Genomic DNA, 19,761 nt, shown 5'->3' on the forward strand with positions numbered 1-19,761 from the left:
CTAGGCTGAAGTGCAGTGGCACGATCTCAGCTCACTGTAACCTCTGCCTCCCAAGCTCAAGCGATCATCCCACCTCAGCCTCCCAAGTAGCTGGAACTACAGTGGAGTACTGACATGCCCAGCTAATTTTTGTATTTTTTTTAGAGTCCAAGTTTTGCCATATTGCCCAAGCTGGTCTCGAATTCCTGAACGCAAGTGATCCGCCTGCCTCAGCCTCCCAAAGTGCCGCAGTTATAGGTGTGAGCCACCATGCCCAGCCAATCTCATCGTATTTTAATGAATATAGCCACATATGGCTAGTAGCTTCATTATTGGATAGTGTGGTCATAGAGCTCTATACAATGCCTTGGACAGGCACTGGTGAATGTTTCTTGTGATTAAATTAGGAAATAAGCTTTTCTTGTCTTGTTCATAATAGGATAAAATGATGACAGAGAGAACCCTGTTGAAAGAGCGTTACCAGGAGGTCCTGGACAAACAGAGGCAAGTGGAGAATCAGCTCCAAGTGCAATTAAAGCAGCTTCAGCAAAGGAGAGAAGAGGAAATGAAGAATCACCAGGTATTTTGCTTATATTGAAATTGTCAGTGAGTTAAGCAACAGTCTCTGATCAAACTTTAATTTTTTTAAAAACTTTATTTATTTATTTTTGAGACAGTCTCACTCTGTCACTCAGGCTGGAGTGTGGTAGCATATTCTTGGCTCACTGCAGTCTCTGTCTCCTGGGCTTAAGTGATCCTCCCACCTCAGTCTCCCAAGTAGTTGGGAACACAGGTGCGTGCTATTATGCCTGGCTCATTTTTGGTATTTTTGGTAGAGATGGGGTTTTGTCATGTTGCCCAGGCTGGTCTTGAACTCCAGACTCAAGAAATCCACCCACCTTGGCCTCCCAAAGGAGGCCTTTTTATTTCAGTTAACTCAAAAATAAAATTAAAGTTTGAGCTGTCCATGCCCGGCTCAAACTTTAATTTTATTTTGGAGTTAATTGAAATAAAAAGACAAGGCGGGGTGTGGTGGCTCACACCTGTAATCCCAGCACTTTGAGAGGTTGAGGCAGGTGGATCACTTCAGTCCAGGAGTTCGAACCAGCCTGGGCAACATGGCAAAATCCCATCTTTACCAAAAATTCAAAAAATGAGCCGGGCATGGTGGTGCGCACCTGTGGTCCCAGCTACATGGGAGGCTGAGGTGGGAGGATCGCTTAAGCCCAGGAGGCAGAGGTTGCAGTGAGCCGAGATTGTGCCACTGCACTCCAGCCTGAGTGACAGAACGATACCCTGTCTCAAAAAAAGTATTAATACTCATAGACTTTTTTTTTTTTTGAGATGGAGTCTTGCTCTGTCACCCAGGCTGGAGTGCAGTGGCACAATCTTGGCTCACTGCAAGCTCCGCCTCCTGGATTCACACCATTCTCCTGCCTCAGCCTCCTGAGTAGCTGGGACTACAGGTGCCCACCACCACGCCCGGCTAATTTTTTGTATTTTTTTTTTTTAGTAGAGACGGGGTTTCACCGTGTTAGCCAGGATGGTCTCGAGCTCCTGACCTCATGATCTGCCTGCCTCGGCCCCCCAAAGTGCTGGGATTACAGGCGTGAGCCACTGCGCCAGACCACTCATAGACTTTTAATCGAGAATGTTTGGATAAATTAGATACATCCATATGCTACACAGCTATTTTTGAATTAGATCGATATTTATTGACATAATACATTCATGTCAAATAAAAGAAATCAGGATGCAAAATAATGTATGTAAAACGACCCCATTTAAAAAAAAAAAGCCAAGAAACGCATACCTAAGTATACATGTCGTTGTGTAAGCATAGAGAAAGATGTGAAAGCATAATACAAAGCAGTTAACATATTGATTACTCTTATGGGTGGAAGTGGTATGAAGTGGGGGAGTGACTCTTTATCACTTTTGTATTATTTTACCTTTTTTTTTTTTGAGTCTGGGTCTTGTTCTGTTGCCCAGGCTGGAGTGCAGTGGGTGCAATCAAGGCTCACTGTATCTTTGACTTTCTGGGCTCAAGCTATCCTTCCACCTCAGCCTCTCAAGTATCTGGACTACAGGCATGTGCCACCACACCTGGCTAATTTTTTTTATTTTTTGTAGAGGCAAGGTCTCTGTATGTTGCCTAAGCTGGACTCGAACTCCTGGACACAGTGATCTTCCTGCCTTGGGTTCCTAAAGTACAAGGATTATAGGCATGAGCCACTGTGCCTGGCCTGTTTGACTTCTTATTTAAAAAAGTGTGTGTTGCCGGGCGCGGTGGCTCACGCTTGTAATCCCCGCACTTTGGGAGGCCGAGGCGGGCGGATCACGAGGTCAGGAGATCGAGACCACGGTGAAACCCCGTCTCTACCAAAAATACAAAGAATTAGCCGGGCGTGGTGGCGGGCGCCTGTAGTCCCAGCTACTTGGAGAGGCTGAGGCAGGAGAATGGCGTGAACCCGGGAGGCGGAGGTTGCAGTGAGCCGAGATCACGCCACTGCACTCCAGCCTGGGCGACAGAGCAAGACTCCGTCTCAAAAAAAAAAAAAAAAAAAAAGAAAAAGAAGTGTGTGTTTGTACATATATATGTCTGTGTATATATGTGTGTGTGTGTGTATATGTATATATTTGTTGTTGTTAAAGAGTAAAACAAACAAAACCCATGCATAATAAAGTAGAATCATAACAAAATGAAATAAGACAATATTTGCTGGATGTAACAGACCCTCCCTGGTACAAGAACACCTTTCTCAGCATTCTTGACAGGTGTTCATTCAGCCTTTATTTGAACACCAGTAATGAAGAGCATACTGCTTCACAAGGCAGTATATTCCATTTTTGAACAATTGCGATTGCTAGAAATGATTTTTCCTGTTGAATTGAAATCTGCATTACTGTAACTTTCTCCTTTAGGTCTGAATACTGGCTTTTGGAGCTACTCATCAACCACATTCTTTCAATTCAATTTAAATTCACTAAAGTCAATACGTGAATTTGTGATAGTTGAAAATAACCTTCGCATCAAAAAAACTAACTTATTTTCTTTTTTATTTGTGTGCGACTGTAATTGTGTGGAACTCAGGAGATATTAAAGGCCATTCAGGATGTGACAATAAAGCGAGAAGAAACAAAGAAGAAGATAGAGAAAGAGAAGAAGGAGTTTTTGCAGAAGGAGCAGGATCTGAAAGCTGAAATTGAGAAGCTTTGTGAGAAGGGCAGAAGGTAACTGATGTTAAGAATAAAAACCCTGTATGTATGTATATATGCATGAGGGGCCAGACCTGTTTGTATTTGCAGTTTCTTTCCCTTCGGTTTAATTTTTATTTGAAAAACAAGTGTACAAGTAAAAACTCTCCAATGACTTTAGCTTTTTCAGTGTCAAACATTAGACTTCATAGAAAAAAGTTCAGAGATTTATTAAATACTTTGAAATAATAACAGTTAATTGTTGAGTCCCAAGTGTGGTCAAGATTTTGATACGGGCTGGACGTAGCGGCTCACACCTATAATCCCAGCGCTTTGGGATGCCAAGGTGGGAGGATTGCTTGAGGCCAGGAGTTGGAGACCACCCTGAGCAACCTAGCAAGACCCCCTCTCTACAAAGAAATAAAAAAAAAAATTAGCTGGTTGTGGTGGCACGTGGCTGTAGTCCTAGCTACGTGGGAGGCTGAGGTGGAAGAATCGCTTGAGCCCAGGAGTTCCAGGCCGCAGTCAGCTGTGATTACGCCACTGCACTCCAGCTTGGGTGACAGAGCAAGACCTTGTCTCTTAAAAAAAATTTTTTTTTTATATGAATCTAACACCGATTTTACTTTATAACCTGATATTTATAAGTTCAGACCATGGGCCAGGCACAGTGGCTCACGCCTGTAATCCCAGCACTTTGGGAGGCCGAGGCAGGTGGATCACGAGGTCAGGAGATTGAGACCATCCTGGCCAATATGGTGAAACCCCATCTCTACTAAAATACACAAAATTAGCCGGGCGTGGCAGCGCGCACCTGTAGTCTCAGCTACTCGGGAAGCTGAGGCAGGGGAGTTGCTTGAATCCAGGGGGTGGGAGGCGGAGGTTGCGGTGAGCTGAGACCCTGTCTCAAAAAAAAAAAAAAAAAACCAAGTTCAGACCATGAGCATACTTTGAATGATTACATTTATGTTATTCAGCATCCAAAGTAAATTTCAAACAGTAACATTGTAAGCTGTTTGTGAAAGAATTATTTAGTGGATTTGTGTCCTTTTCTGGGTACTGCAGAAAAAGCAAAGTGGGCATAGAATTTGGTCAACTTCTCAATTTTCTAAGTTTCTTTTTTTTCTTTTTTTGAGACGGAGTCTCACTCTGTTGCCCAGGCTGGAGTGCAGTGGCGCGATCTCAGCTCACTGCAAGCTCCACCTCCCGGGTTCACGCCATTCTCCTGCCTCAGCCTCCCGAGTAGCTGGGACTACAGGCGCCCGCCACCATGCCCGGCTAATATTTTTGTATTTTTAGGAGCGACAGGGTTTCACCATGTTAGCCAGGATGGTCTCGATCTCCTGACCTCATGATCCACCTGCCTTGGCCTCCCAAAGTGCTGGGATTGCAGGCATGAGCCACCGCGCCTGGCCAATTTTCCAAGTTTCTTAAAATGACCTGTTTGGAAATCATAATAGCTGTAAATACTCTGTTATTTTATTTAAATTCTACCAAGATGTTTTTTGTTTATCAAAAAAATTTTGGCTTTTGCTAATGCGTCAGAGTGCTGAGTTAGCAAGCTCATATGCTGAATCATTTTCTTAGTCTCCAAGATAATAATTGTGAAGCTCAACATGAGGAATTGTGTTTGAAAGAGGGCTTGTAGACCAATCAGTTGTTCTGTTGAGAATCTAGTGATACTGAATGATTAGAAGGTGGGTCAGTTGTCTATAATGATAATTTTCTAGAAATTATGAGGAGTGTACCTGGAATAGAACACTATCCCGGCCACTGTTAGTGATCAAAGCAGTTGCTCCCACCCCACAACATGGTTTCTGCCATTGTCTTCACAATCTGTGTGAGGAAGATGACCATAGGCATGTAGCAACTTAGCAGCAGATATTAAAGTGCAGAAATTGGGAAGATGAGTCTATAATGTTATTCTAAGCCCCATAGAAAATTTCCTTTTGATGTGTGCTCTTTACATTCTTTTTTTTTTTTGGTTTTTTTTTGTTGTTGTTGTTGTTTTTTTTTTTTTTTTGAGACAGAGTCTTGCTCTGTTGCCCAGGCTGGAGTGCAGTGGCACAATGTCGGCTCAGCAAGCTCCGCCTCCCGGGTTCAAGTCATTCTTTTGCCTCAGTCACCTGAGTATCTGGGATTACAGGCGCGTGCCATCATGCCCAGATAATTTTTAAATTTTTTACAGAGATGAGGATCTCACTCTGTTGACCAGGCTGGTCTCAAACTTCTGGCTTCAAGCGATCCACCTGCCTTGGCCTCCGAAAGTGCTGGGATTACAGGTGTGAGCTACCATGCCCAGCCTTTTTCTAATTTTTAATTTTTATTTTTTTTACCTTCAAAAAAGTCACTTTTACTCTTTACATTCTTTATGTAACTCTACTATCTTTTCCATCTGATTGAATTGCTACAGATGGTGATTGATACTAATAATTTTGGTGTTTGTGTTCTTGAAGATCCTTTTTTTTTTTTTTTTTGAGGCGGAATTTTGCTCTTATTGCCCAGGCTAGAGTGCAGTGGCGCAATCTTGGCTCACTGCAACCTCTGCCTTCCGGTTTCAAGCGATTCTCCTGCCTCAGCCTCCCAAGTTGCTGGGATTACAGGCGCCCGCCACCATGCCCAGCTAATTTTTTCGTATTTTTTTAGTAGAGATTGAGTTTCACCATGTTGGTCAGGCTGGTCTTGAACTGCTGACCTCATGGTCCACCCGCCTCGGCCTCCCAAAGTGCTGGGATTACAGGTGTGAGCCACCGTGCCCGGCCATTTTTTTTCTTTAAATGTATACGTCACAATATGAGAATAATGTTTTCTGTCATTCTTTCTGTTAAATGTGGGGTTCAGTTTTCCGGAAGCAGGAGGAATGTCTCTTGTAGGTATCTTTGTTCTAGCAGTGGTGTAGGTTTTGCTTGGCATTCCATCATTCATAGGAACCGGGACACATAGATTTTGGTCATTATATTATTCACCTTGGCCTGCCATGACAGAATACCACTGACTAGGTGGCTTAAACAGCAGAATATTTTACAGTTCTGGAGGCTGGAAGTCCAACATAAAGATGCTGGCAGGTTTGGTTTCTGGTGAGAATCTTTTCCTGGTTTGCCGACACCTGCCTTCTGGTCTCACGTGGCTTTTGCACTATGCGTGCACATTCCTGGTGTTTCTTCCTCTTCTTATAAGGACACCAATCCTATTGGATTAGGTTCCCACTTTATGACTTCATTTAACCATAATTGCCTCCTTCAAGGCCCTGTATCCAAATACAAATACACTGGGGTTAGGGCTTCAAGATATGAGTTTTAAGGGGCACAATTCAGTCCATAACAGTTGTATTTCCTGTTTATAGTGTTTTCATTCATTTGTTCAGCCAGCATTTATTGAGTATCTACTATGAGCCAGACAGTAGGGCCTGGAGAGTAAAAAGTCCTCAAAGAGATTATTGTTTATTATGAGAGACAGATAGATAAACAGATGATTGCAAAATAGTGTAATGATACCATGACAGTGGTGGTATGAAAGCATCTGAAAGAGGCACATAACCCATACTGGGTAGGGGGAGTCACAGAGGGCTTCCCAGGGAATATCATTCCGGAACTGAGTCCTGAAAAATAAGGGGCAGAAGATAACCACCAAATGAAATGCATGATCCTTGGTTTGATCCTGAATGAAACAAAGTATAATTATAGGACGTTTTGGAATAATTGGGAAAATTTCAATAGTGACTACGCGTTAGATAATATTGTGTCAGTGTTGTATATTTTGGGTGTATAAGCCCATGTTGTTGGAAAATAGTTTAAGAAATTAAAAAAATATTTCGCATGTGATTATGACATTGTTTCATTGTGTAGAAGGATATTCTTGTTCATAAGAGATACTTGCTGAAGTTTTAGGGTTAAGTGTCGTGATGTAAATGTGGCAAAAAAGTGTAACAACCAGTAAATCTAGATGACAGGTAGATATTCATTTTATTTTTTTATTAACCTTTTGTTGGTTTGAAATTTTCAAAGAAAAAGTAACAGGGGTCAGGATAGGTATAGGGAAGAATTAGCCAGGCAACAAATGAAGGAAAAGACACTGCCGGCAGGGGGCTCAGAGATGAGAGAGAAAAGCAAGTGAGATGTGAAGTAGGGGAGTGAGGCCAGATCAGAAAAGGCTTTTATACTGTGTTAAGGAGTTTGGGTTTTTCCATGGTAGAGATATTGAAGGATTTTAAGGGAGGAGAGTATCAAATGATACAATTTGCATTTTATTTTTATTTTATTTTACTTTTTTATTTTTTGAGACAGAGTCTCGCTCTGTTGCCCAGGCAGGAGTGCAGTGGCACGATCTTGGCTCACTGCAACCTCCATCTCCTGGGTTCAAGTGATTCTCCTGCCTCAGTCTCCCGAGTAGCTGGAACTACAGGCCTGTGTCACCATGCCTGGCTAATTTTTGTATTTTTAATAGAGACGAGGTTTCACCATGTTGGCCAGGCTAGTCTTGAACACCTGACCTCAAGTGATCTGCCCGCCTTGGCCTCCCAAAGTTCTGGAATTACAGGTGTCAGCCATCCTGCCTGGCCTATGATTTGCATTTTAAGTAGATTACTTGGGCAATTGGAAAATGGATTGGATTAGTGTATTTGACCAGTTAGGAGACTTATCTTGTCACAGCCTAGGTTAGAATAATTATGGCTGAAACTAAAGTAGTGCCAGTGGGAATGAGAGAAGTGAACACGTTTGTAAGACATTTAGGGGCAGCACTGATTAATGTGGGTAGACAGGGTTGAGTTAGGGATAACTCCCATATCTCTGGCTTGGAAAATTAGGGAAATAATGGGGTTCTTTGATAAGATGTCTTATCTGTCTTACACGTTTTAACTTAAATTCTGCCTTATTTGCAAAATTGCCTGTGCCATTTCTTTATGAACTGAATCTGATTTTTTTTTTTTTTTTAAGACGGAGTCTTGCTCTGTTGTCCAGGCTGGAGTGCAGTGGCATGATCTCGGCTCACTGCTGCCTCCACCTCCCGGATTCAAGCGATTCTCCTGCCTCAGCCTCCCGAGTGGCTGAGATTACAGGTGCCTGCCACCATGCCCGGCTCATTTTTTGTATTTTTAGTAGAGACAGGGTTTCACTGTGTTAGCCAGGATGGTCTCAATCTCCTGACGTCCTGTTCCGCCCGCCTCGGCCTCCCAAAGTGCTGGGATTACAGGCATGAGCCACCTCGCCTGGCCTGAAATTTTTTTTTTAATGTTTTATTCTTTTAGTGCCATATATCTGGTAATTATTTGATAAGTATTCTATCACTGGATTGGAAATTAAGGGAATTTCACATTAATATTAATTAAAGATGAATTTACTTAATAGAAATCTGCTAAGTCCTTTGTACTATTTGAAGGTAGTCACTATGTATTTCAATGTAATTATAATTTTTTTTATTTTTAGAAATAGGATCTCACTCTGTTGGCCCTGCTAGAGTTGTAGTGGTACAGTCACGGCTGACTAAAGCCTTGAACTCCTGAGCTCAAGGCTCAAGCCATCCTCCTGCCTCAGCTTCCCAAGTAGCTGGGACTACAGGTGTGCACCACCATGCCCATCTAAGTTTTTCTGTTTTGTAGAGACTGGATCTCAGTTTGTTGGCCAGGCTGATCTCAAACTCCTGCCCTTGACCTCTCAAAATTTTAGGATTACAGGCGTGAGCCACTGTGCCTGGTCTAATTATAATTTTTAAAGGAGACAAACTGAATTTACCAAAATCTAAAAGATCAAATATTTAGTTTAGTCATGTATTTGATTTTTTTCTCCTGGACACCTGGCTGCTTTGTCCTGGAAGTTGTCTTGCTTTTGCAGGGATAATTTCTAGTTCTCAGCTTTTATCCTTCAGGTTATTGCTGGCATTAGAAAGGTGAGGTTTCCCTGTTAGTGCTCTTCCAGTGCAGAACCTCTTTTAAGCTCCCTACCTTTAACAGTGACTTATTGTGTCCAGGTGCAATGGCTTATGCCTGTAATCCCAGCACTTTGGGAGGCCAAGGCGGGAGGATCGCTTGAGCCCAGGAGTTTGAGACCAGCCTGGGCAATATATTGAGACCTTATCTCTATAAAAAAAATAAAAAATAAATAAATGACAACAACAACAACAAGACAACAGCGACTCATTGAGAATGGCAGTAAGTAAGGCTCGTGATGACCCTGTGTTTTAAAAGACATAATTGATTTATATTTTCATGGATGTAGCTTTGGACAAGGAGTGTAAAAACTGCAATATCAAGCAATATTTTTCTTTTTTAAAAAAAATTCTCTGAACTTGCCTGATCAATTCATAGGATAGAATGACAGGTAAGTAGCAGATTAAGGGAGTTATTCATTGGAAGCATTACTCTGGATGTAATAGAAGAGTCTATGTTGGCTGGGCACAGTGGCTCATGCCTGTAATCCCAGCACTTTGGGAGGCCGAGTGGGGCAGATCACCTGAGGTCAGGAGTTGGAGACCAGCTTGGCCAACACGGCGAAACCCCATCTGTATAAAAAAATTTAGCCAGGCGTGGTAGTGGCTGCCTGTAGTCCCAGCTACTTGGGAGGCTGAGACACAAGAATTGCTTAAACCCGGGAGGCGGAGGTCGCAGTGAGCTGAGATCGAGCCACTGAACTCCAGCTTGGGTGACAGAGCGAGACTCCATCTCAAAGAAAAATAAAAACAGAGTGCGTGCTAAATTAAAATTGAGGCCAGGAAGGTAGTTCACACGTGTAATCCTAGCCCTTTTGGAAGGCTGAGGTGGGAGGATCGCTTGAGGTCAGGAGTTTGGGACCAGCCTGGGTAATATAGTGAGACCTCATCTCTGCTAAAAGTAAAGAAATTTGCTGGGCATAGTGGTACACGCCTGTAGTCCCAACTACTGAGGTGGCTGAAGCAGGAGGATCGTTGATCCTGGGAGTTCAAGATTGCAGTGAGCTGTGATTGCACCACTGTACTCCAGCCTGGGTGATAGAGCAAGACCCTGTCTCAAAAAATAAAATTGTCAGGTGCAAGAGGATTTGTTTTGGAAAATTTTCACCAAGTGCTGTTGTATTTAACTACTTAAGAGGTATGCTTTGAAGTCCTAATAGCTTACATAGCAATCAACAAATCTAGTATTCCTTAGGTGGAAAACAGTAAGCTAGGCTGTTGCAACATCCCATATTTTGACCATAGGTTTCAGTCCTTCTTTTTTATTTATTTATTTATTTTTGAGACGGAGTTTCACTCTTGTTGCCTAGGCTGGAGTGCAACGGCGCGATCTCCTCTCACTGCAGTCTCTGCCTCCCAAGTTCAAGCGATTCTCCTGTCACAGCCTCCTGAGTAGCTGGGATTACAGGCGCCTGCCACCACACCTGGCTAATTTTTGTATTTTTAGTAGGGATGGGGTTTCACTATGCTGACCAGGTTGGTCTCGAATTCCTGATGTCAGGTGATCCACCTGCCTTGGCCTCCCAAAGTGCTGGGATTACAGGCATGAGCCATCGCACCTGGCCAGTCCTTCTGACTTGGTCTTATTCCCAATAAATTTACACTTTGACCATATCAAGACCTCTTTCTTGTTCAGTGACCTCACTCCATTTCCTCTGAGTCTGTCAACTCCCTTGGAAGTATTTCTTTCCATAGCCAGCCTAGACTTACGGTCTGTTAATGGAATTACTTGCTTACCATTACCATCAGTTCTCTTGGTGCCTTGTTCTTTTCATTTTATTTTCCTGTAATACTCCAGTCCTGAGTCAAGTCAGCCACCTGACCTCTTCATTCTTCTTCTTCTTTTTTTTTTTTTTTTTGAGACAGAGTCTCGCTCTGTCACCCAGGCTGGAGTCCAGTGGCACGATCTCAGCTCACTGCAACCTCCACCTCCTGGGTTCAAGTGATTCTCCTGCCTCAGCCTCCTGAGTAGCTGGGATTACAGGCGCCCACCACCATGCCCGGCAAATTTTTTGTATTTTTATTAGAGACGGGGTTTCATCATTGTTGGCCAGGATGGTTTTGAACTTCTGACCTCAAGTGATCCACCTGCCTTGGCCTCCCAAAGTGCTCAGATTATAGGCTTGAGCCACTGCACCTAGCCCACCTCTTCATTCTTATACCTGGGCTGCTGAGTGCTGCTGGAGAAAATCACACAACTGTGTGTCCTGGGGCCAGAATACATTTATGACTTACAGCATCACCTGGATCCTCAGATGTATTTTTAGTAGAGACGAGGTTTCACCATGTTGGCCAGGCTAGTCTTGAACTCCTCTTCCTCGGAGGTCTATTCCAAACTTAAATCTCTCTTTCTAAACTTCTGTTTCCATCATTTCTCTTCTTACCCTTAGCAGATGATCTTGTTTTTTATTTCTCAGAAACAAAGTGTCATCAATGAAAACTTCTCTCAATTTTCTAACCATCAGTAGAGGCATTCTTCCTTTCTTCCTGTCCATGTGTCTGAGTCTAAAACTCTACCTGTGTGTGCATCCCACTCCCTTTTGCTTCTGCTGTTTCTCCATAGATGACTGCACTTTTTTTTCTGGTGTGTAAGCTGAATACTGAGGCCATCCTAAATTCCCCTCTTAGCCCTCTCCATCACATCCACTTTAATATGTCTTGTAGATGCTCTTATTTTTTTTACAATTTCATTGTCAATATTCGATGTAATTTCTTGTTTTTATTCTTTAAATTAATTTTTTTTTCTTTGTAGAGACAGGGTCTCAACTCTGTTGCCCAGGCTGGTCTTGAACCCCTGGGTTCAAGTGATCCTCCCACCTCAGCCTCCCAAAGTGCTGGGATTATAGGAATGAGCCATTACACCCAGCCTCTTGTATATTCTTAATATTAATTATTCTTTCTCTCTGTCACTGTCAGATTCTCTTTAGTTTTCCTAGAGTACCTAGGTGGGCTCCTAAACTTTCTTTGCTTCCTGCCTGCCTCCTTTCTCATTGTCTAATTCACTGCTACCATTGAAATCATTCCAAGATACAAATCTGATAATATCATTTCCCTGCTTAAATTTTTTCATAGTTCTGTATAGTATTTAAGTAAAGTTTTAACCCTTTACTTAGTATAAGAGGCCTTCAGTTACCTCTTCCACATTTATGTCTCTAGGTGTATCCGTACTACTTGCTCACACAACCGTGCTGGTTTATACCTAACTACTATATGCAGTATTCTGAACGTACTTAAAACTCAGCCTGTGCCACCTGCTCTAGAAAGCTTTCCCACTCTCCCTCCCTCCCCTTTACACACCCTGACTGACTAATATAGCTAATCCTCCTCTTCACTCACCTAGCATGTTGTGTATATTGCTATCATAACACTTCTTCATGGCCTTTTTTGTTTACTTAACTGCCTCCACCATTATATAGTTAGCTTCTTGAGGGCAACTGTTTTGATTAGCTATCACTGTGTAAAAATACCACTATAAAAGTTAGTATCTTGAAACAATAGTAATTTATTATTTCTCACAATTCTTTGGGTGAATTGCTTCTCAGATGGATGGTTCTGTTGGCCTTGTTTGGAGTCATTCATGTGGCTCCGGTCAGGTTGTGGCTGGGGCTAGGACATCCAAGATGGCTTCATTCATATCCCTGACACATTGTGGGGGACTCCTGGAAAGCTGAGCTCAGCTGGAACATTGGGATGCCATGCCTTTCTCATTCTCACTCTTGCCATATAGTCTCGGGGCTTCTCCCTCTCCAGGTGGTCTTTCCAGCAGACGAGCTGGATTTCTTGCATGGTAGCCCAGAGCTCTGAGTTCCAAAGCAGAAGCTGCCAGGCTCTCTTAAGGCTTAGATTTTGAACCAGTACAGTGCTAGTTCTATGACATTCCGTTGGTCAATATGAGTCACAAGACTAACCAAGATTTGTGTGGGAAAGGACTACACAGAATGTGATCACTAGGAGGCTTGGTTCATTGGAAGGGGTTCATCTTTGGAGACTTGCTACCACAGCAAGCAACACATTTCACTTTTTCTGCTTAGTATATAGTAATATCTTCTAGATATGGGAAATAATAAAAGTTACACAAATAAGGGATACATAATTAAAGATCTTTTAGAAATATTCAGGGTCAATTGTAGGGAGAGACAGAGACTGGGACATCAGCCAGTACACTCTTTGCAATAAAGTGAGTATAATTATAAGAATCATTATGGCCTTCTGCAGTGGCTCACATGCCTATAATCCCAGCTCTTTGGGAAGCCAAAGCAGGAGGATTACTTGAGCCCAGGAGTTCGAGACCAGCCTGGGCAACATGGCGAAATCCTGTCTCTACAAAAAACACAGAAATTAGCTGGGCATGTTGGCGTGTGCCTGTAGTCCCAACTACTTGGGAGACAGAGATGGGAGGATTGCTTGAGCTCAGGAGGTCGAGGCTGTAATGAGCCATGACCGTGCCACTGTACTCCAGCCTGGGCAACAAAGTGAGATCCTGTCTCAAAAAAACAAACAAACAAAAATCATTATCAGACTAGTGGTGGAATGAAACGAAATGGAAAAGAAATGGATTCAGGAAGAATTGTCTGATTATTTTTAGAAATAAAACAGAAAGTAAAAAATAACATCACTGTTGGAATTCTTGTTCTCAGTTTTGAGGGTGAAGTCATACATTTGATGATATGGGACATTCAAGTACTCAGTAGGTCATTGGAAATGAGAGACTTGAATGTAGAAGAGATGCTCTGTCTTGATTGGGAGTTGACTACATAGAGACGATAGTTACAATGGAAGGGAATTTTTGGTGGGAAAATAGAGAAGGGCTTAGTACTACACTCTGAGGTATACGTACAGTTTGGGAGTAGAAGTAAGTAGGAAAGACAAAAAGAATAATGAGAGAAAGAAAGGGAAATAGTTTAGAATAGTAGTATACATTTTCCAAAGGAATAGGATGCTTAATAGTATTAGAATCTGCAGGGGAACAAATGAGAACCAAGTCTGAATAATACTAATTGGTAATTGTTGAGTGTTGTGATGCTATTCAGTAATCAACTGGGATTTTTAGGCAAAGGAATTAAATTACTGGATTTACTTCTCCCCTAATATTTTGTTATGAAAATTTTCGAACATTGGGAGAAGCTGAAAGTATTGTACATTAACACTCACCACCTGGATTCAACAATTAATATTCTACTACAGTTATTTCTGTCAGCCTTTCCATCTGTGTCTATTCATCAATCTGTCTTTTTTTTTCCTTTTTTTGAGACAGAGTCTCGCTCTGTCACCAGGCTGGAGGGCTCACTGCAACCTTTGCCTTCCAGGTTCAAGCAATTCTCCTGCCTCAGCCTCCCTAGTAGCGGGGACTACAGGTGCATGCCACCACGCCCAGCTAATTTTTGTATTTTTAGTAGAGACGGGGTTTTACCATGTTGGCCAGGATGTTCTCAATCTCTTAACATCATGATTCACCCACTCGGCCTCCCAAAGTGCTGGGATTACAGGCGTGAGCCATCATCACGCCCAGCCCCGTCTTTTCTTTTTCGTTCGGAGGAGACACCACATGAGGTCTTATTTTTTCTTTCCTTTTTTTTGTTTTATCTGAGGTCTTATTTTTTCATTGCATATCAGAATAAGTTGCAGTCATCAGTAACTTCGTCCCTAAACATACATACATGTACATCATTAATTAGAGTTTAATATTATTTGTTTGCATTTTTGGGTAATAAAATTTATATGCAGTTAAATACACAAATCTGTTTTTTTTTTTCACTTAGCAAGTCCACTGGTTGAAAAATACATAAATATTAAGGGAACCATTCAGTGAGTTTTGACAAATGTATGCACTTGTGTAATTCAGACCCCATCAAGATATACAAAATACATTACTGTTAAACCTGAAAGTTCACTCTTGTGCCTTCTCAGTCAGTCCCTGCCCCCACTCTCCCCAAACCAACCATTGTTGTGGTTTTTTACCATAGTTTAGTTCTGCATGTTCCAGAGCTTCACATAAATGGAATCAATCTTACACCATGTACTCTTTTGTATCAGAATTATTTCTTTCAGCAGAATGCTTTTAATATTCATGTTGTCCGTTTTTACTGTGTTTATTTTATTTTATTTTATTTTATTTTATTTATTCATTTTTGAGAAGGAGTTTCACTCTGTCGTCCAAGCTGGAGTGCAGTGACGTGATCTTGGCTCACTGCAACCTCTGCTTGCTGGGTTTGAGCAATTTTTCCACCTCAGCCTCTCGAGTAGCTGGGATTACAGACGTGCACCACCACGCCCAGCTAATTTTTGTATTTTTAGTAGAAACAGGGTTTTGCCATGTTGCCCAGGCTGGTCTCGAACTCTTGACCTCAAGTGAGCTGCCTGCCTCGGCCTCCCAAAGTGCTTGGATTATAGGCGTGAGCTACCACGCCTGGCTTTATTGTTGAATAGCGTTCCTCTTACTGATGTATTGGAGTTTGTTTATTCATTCTCCTGTTGATGATCATGTAGTAGTTTCCAGATTTTGACTGTTAATGAATAAAGCTGCTATGAATATTCAAGTGCAAGTCATAAAGACTTCAAACATATTCTTTTATTTCTCTTAGGTGGATTCCTAGCATAATCTGCTGGATTGTAGGGTAGATGTATGAACAGTTTTATAAGAAATGGCCAGATATGCGTCCAAATTGCGTATACCATTTTATCCTCTGTCAACCATATATGAGAGTTCTGGTTGCTTCACATCTTTGCTATTCAAGGGCTTGCATAGTGGTATTTCATTGTGTGTTTTATTTTTTAGAGATTGCAGATGGTTTGAATCATTGTGGTTTTAATATCCGTAATAACTAATGATGGTGTCTCTTTTCCTATTTGCTTATTGGCCATTTGTATATTTTACTTTGGGAAGTGTCCAACTTTTTTATCCCTTTTCTTGGGGGGTTGAGTTTTTGACTTTTTATTGTTGTGTAGTAGAAGTTCTTTTTCTATTTTGAATATAAGTCCTTTGTCAGATATATGTTGTGTAAAAATTTTCTTCTGCCCTCTTACATGACTATTCACTTTTTAATTGCATTTTTGATGAAATAATGTCTAATTCATTAAACTTTTCATTTATAGTTAGTGCTTTCTCTGTCTTCTCTAAGTTACCTTTGCCTACCCTGAAGTAGCAAAGATGTTCTCCTGTATTTTGTTATGGACGCTTTATCATTTTAACTTTTATATTCATGTCTCTGATCCATCTCAAATTCTTTGATTTTTTTTTTTTTCCTCCCCCGGGAGGCACAACATTGGAATGTATGTTTGTTTTTTATAGACGAGGTCTCGCTATGATGCCCGGGTTGGAGTGCAGTGGCTATTCACAGGTGCAGTCATAGCTCACTGTGGCCTTGAACTCCTGGCCTCAAGCAGTCCTTCTGTCTCAGCCTCCCAAGTAGCTGGGACTCCAGCCATGTACCACCACACTCTTAAAATTAATTTTTGTGTATGGTGAGAAGTAAAGGTTGAGGTTCATTTTTTCCATGTAGATATCCAATTGTTCCAGCACCATTTATTGAAAAGACTTTCCTTTCCCTATTTGATTGCTTGGCACTTTTGTCAAAAACCAAATGACAGTATGAGTCACTTGTATGAATAGTAGGTCTAATTCTGAATACTATTCTATTGTGTTGATATACTTGTCTATATACCACATTACACTGTCTGCTGGGCATGGTGGCTCATGCCTGTAATCCCAGCACTTTGGGAGGTCAAGACAGGAGGATCACTTGGAACCAAGAGTTCAAGACCAGCCTGGGCGACACAGTGAGACCTAGTCTCTATTTCTTTTTTTTGCTTTTTTCTTTTTTGTTTGAGACGGAGTTTCGCTCTTGTTGCCCAGGCTGGAGTGCAATAATGGCGTGATCTCGGCTCACTGCAACCTCTGCCTTCTGGGTTCAAGCAGTTCTCCTTCCTTAGCCTCCCGAGTAGCTGGGATTACGGGCATGCGCCACCACGCCTGGCTAATTTTGTATTTTTAGTAGAGATGGGGTTTCTCCATGTTGGTGAGGCTGGTCTCAAACTCCCGACCTCAGATGATCCATCTGCCTCGGCCTCCCAAAATGCTGGGATTACAGGCATGAGCCACTGTGCCCAGCCGATCTCTATTTCTTTATTAAATTTTTTTTTGTTAAATAATTTGTATAAATAAAAAATTCAGGCCGGGCGCGGTGGCTCATGCCTGTAATCCCAGCACTTTGGGAGGCCGAGGCGGGTGGATCACCTGAGGTCGGGAGTTTGAGACCAACCTGACCAGCATGGAGAAACTCCGTCTCTACTAACAATACAAAATTAGCCGGGCGTTGTGGCACATGCCTGCAATCCCAGCTACTAGGGAGGCTGAGGCAGGAGAATCCCTTGAACCTGGAAGGTGGAGGTTGTGGTGAGCCGAGATCACGCCATTGCACTCCAGCCTGGGTGACAGAGCGAAACTCCGTCTCAAAAAAAAAAAAAAAAAAAAAAATTCACGCTGTTGTGATTATTATATCTTTATCATAAGTCATGAAATCAGATAATACAAGGTCTACTTTTTTTCAAGACATTCTAGGTCCTTTGCATATACTAGGTTCTCAGCATGTTCACGTATTTGTTTTTTATTTTTCTGAGACAGTGTCTCAAGGCTGGAGTGCAGTGGATGATCACGGCTCACTGTGGCCCCGACCTCCTGGGCTCAAACAATCCTCTCATCTCAGCCTCCGCAGTAGCTGGGACTGCAGATGCTCATTACCACACCTAGCTAATTTTTTGTCTTTTTTGTAGAGACAAGGTTGCGTCATGTTGTCCAAGCTGGTCTTGAACTCCTAGACTCAAGCAGTCGGCCCGCCTCAACCTCCCGAAATGCTGGGATTACAGGCGTGAGCCACTGCACCCGGCCTCATGTATTTTAGAATCAGTTTGCCAGTTTCTACAAAAAAAGATAAAACTGGTAGGAACATATATCAACTTGGGAAAAATTGACATCTTAACAATATTAAATCTTCTAATTCATAAATATGAAATACCTTTTTGTTGATTTAGGTCTTTATCTCAGCAACATTTTATTGTTTTCAGATCTTGCACATTTTTCTTTTTTTTTTTCTGAGGCGGAGTCGCGCTCTGTCGCCCAGGCTGGAGTGCGGTGGCACAATCTCGGCTCACTGCAAGCTCAGCCTCCCGGGTTCATGCCATTCTTCTGCCTCAGCCTCTCCGAGTAGCTGGGACCACAGGCGCCCGCCACCACGCCTGGCTAATTTTTTGTATTTTTAGTAGAGACGGGGTTTCACCGTGGTCTCGATCTCCTGACCTCGTGATCTGCCCGCCTCGGCCTCCCAAAGTGCTGGGATTACAAGCGTGAGCCACCGCGCCCGGCCTGCACATTTTTCTTTAAACGTATTCCTAAATATTCTATGTTCTTTGATGCTATTGTAAATGAAATTAAGAATTTTTAAAAATTTTTAATTGCTGCTAAGTACAACTTGTTTTTGGCCTTGTACCTGCTCTTTTGCCAAATTTCTGTATCAGTGTATTAGTTGTTTTGTATATTCTTCAAGATTTTCTTTTTCTTTTTTTTTTTTTTTGAGACAGAGTTTTGCTCTTGTTGCCCAGGCTGGATTGCAATGGCGCGATCTCAGCTCACTGCAACCTCCATCTCCCAGGTTCAAGCGATTCTCCTGCCTCAGCCTTCTAAGTAGCTGGGATTACAGGCATGCGCCACCACGCTAGGCTAATTTTGTATTTTTTGTAGAGACGGGGTTTCTCCATGTTGGTCAGGCTGGTCTCGAACTCCCGACCTCAGATGATCCGCCCGCCTTGGCGTCCCAAAGTGCTGGGATTACAGGCGTGAGCCACCTTGCCCGGCCAAGATTTTCTACATAAACAGTCATGGTATCTCTGAGTACACAGTTTTATCTTCCTTTCAAACCCTTAAGCCTTTTATTTCTTACAAATATTATTGCACTGGCTAGGACCTCCAGTACAATATTGAATAGAAATGGTAGAGTGGATATCTTTGCCTTGTTCCTGCTCTTAGAAGATAAGTCTTTAATATTTTACCATTAAGTTTGATGCTGACTATAGGTTTTTTGTGTATGCCTTTTGTCAAATAGAAGAAGTTACATTCGATTTCTAATTCTCTGAGACTTATTAAAATGAATGGGTACTTCATTTTGTCAAATGCTTTTTCTGCATATTTATAAATTATCAGCTGGGCTCAGTGGCTCATGCCTGTAATCCCAGCACTTTGGGAGGCCGAGGCGGGTCGATTACCTGAGGTCAGGAGTTGGAGACTAGCCTGGCCAACATGGTGAAATCCCGTCTCTACCAAAAATACAAAAATTAGCCAGGCGTGGTGGCAGGCACCTGTAAACCCAGCTACTCAGGAGGCTGAGCCTGGAGAATCACTTGAACCTGGAAGGCGAAGGTTACAGTGAACCGAGATCACGCCACTGCACTCCAGCTTGGGTGACAGAGCGAGACTCCATCTCAAAAAAATTATCAAATGATTTTTTTCCTTTATTATGTTAATACAGTGTATTACATAGATTTATTTTATTTAATTAATTTTTTTGTGTATGTGACAGAGTCTCCCTCTGTCGCCCAGGATGGAGTGCCGTGGCACAGTCTTGGCTCACTGCAACCTCTGCCTCCTGGGTTCAAGCAATTTTCCTGCCTCAG

At 42.2% G+C, this 19,761-nt stretch overlaps 1 protein-coding gene across 1 annotated transcript in view; it reads left to right on the plus strand.

The window, feature by feature from the left end:
- RNF214 (ring finger protein 214) overlaps positions 1–19,761 on the plus strand; it is a 59,866-nt gene that overhangs the window by 11,199 nt on the left and 28,906 nt on the right. Inside the window, exons 5-6 of the mRNA XM_032167505.2 lie at positions 419–559; positions 3,074–3,213. Of these exons, the coding sequence (XP_032023396.1) occupies positions 419–559; positions 3,074–3,213 (281 nt within the window). The remainder of the gene's footprint in view (positions 1–418; positions 560–3,073; positions 3,214–19,761) is intronic.

Source organism: Hylobates moloch, unplaced genomic scaffold (assembly GCF_009828535.3).
Source record: "Hylobates moloch isolate HMO894 unplaced genomic scaffold, HMol_V3 SCAFFOLD_11, whole genome shotgun sequence".
NCBI lineage: Eukaryota > Metazoa > Chordata > Mammalia > Primates > Hylobatidae > Hylobates > Hylobates moloch.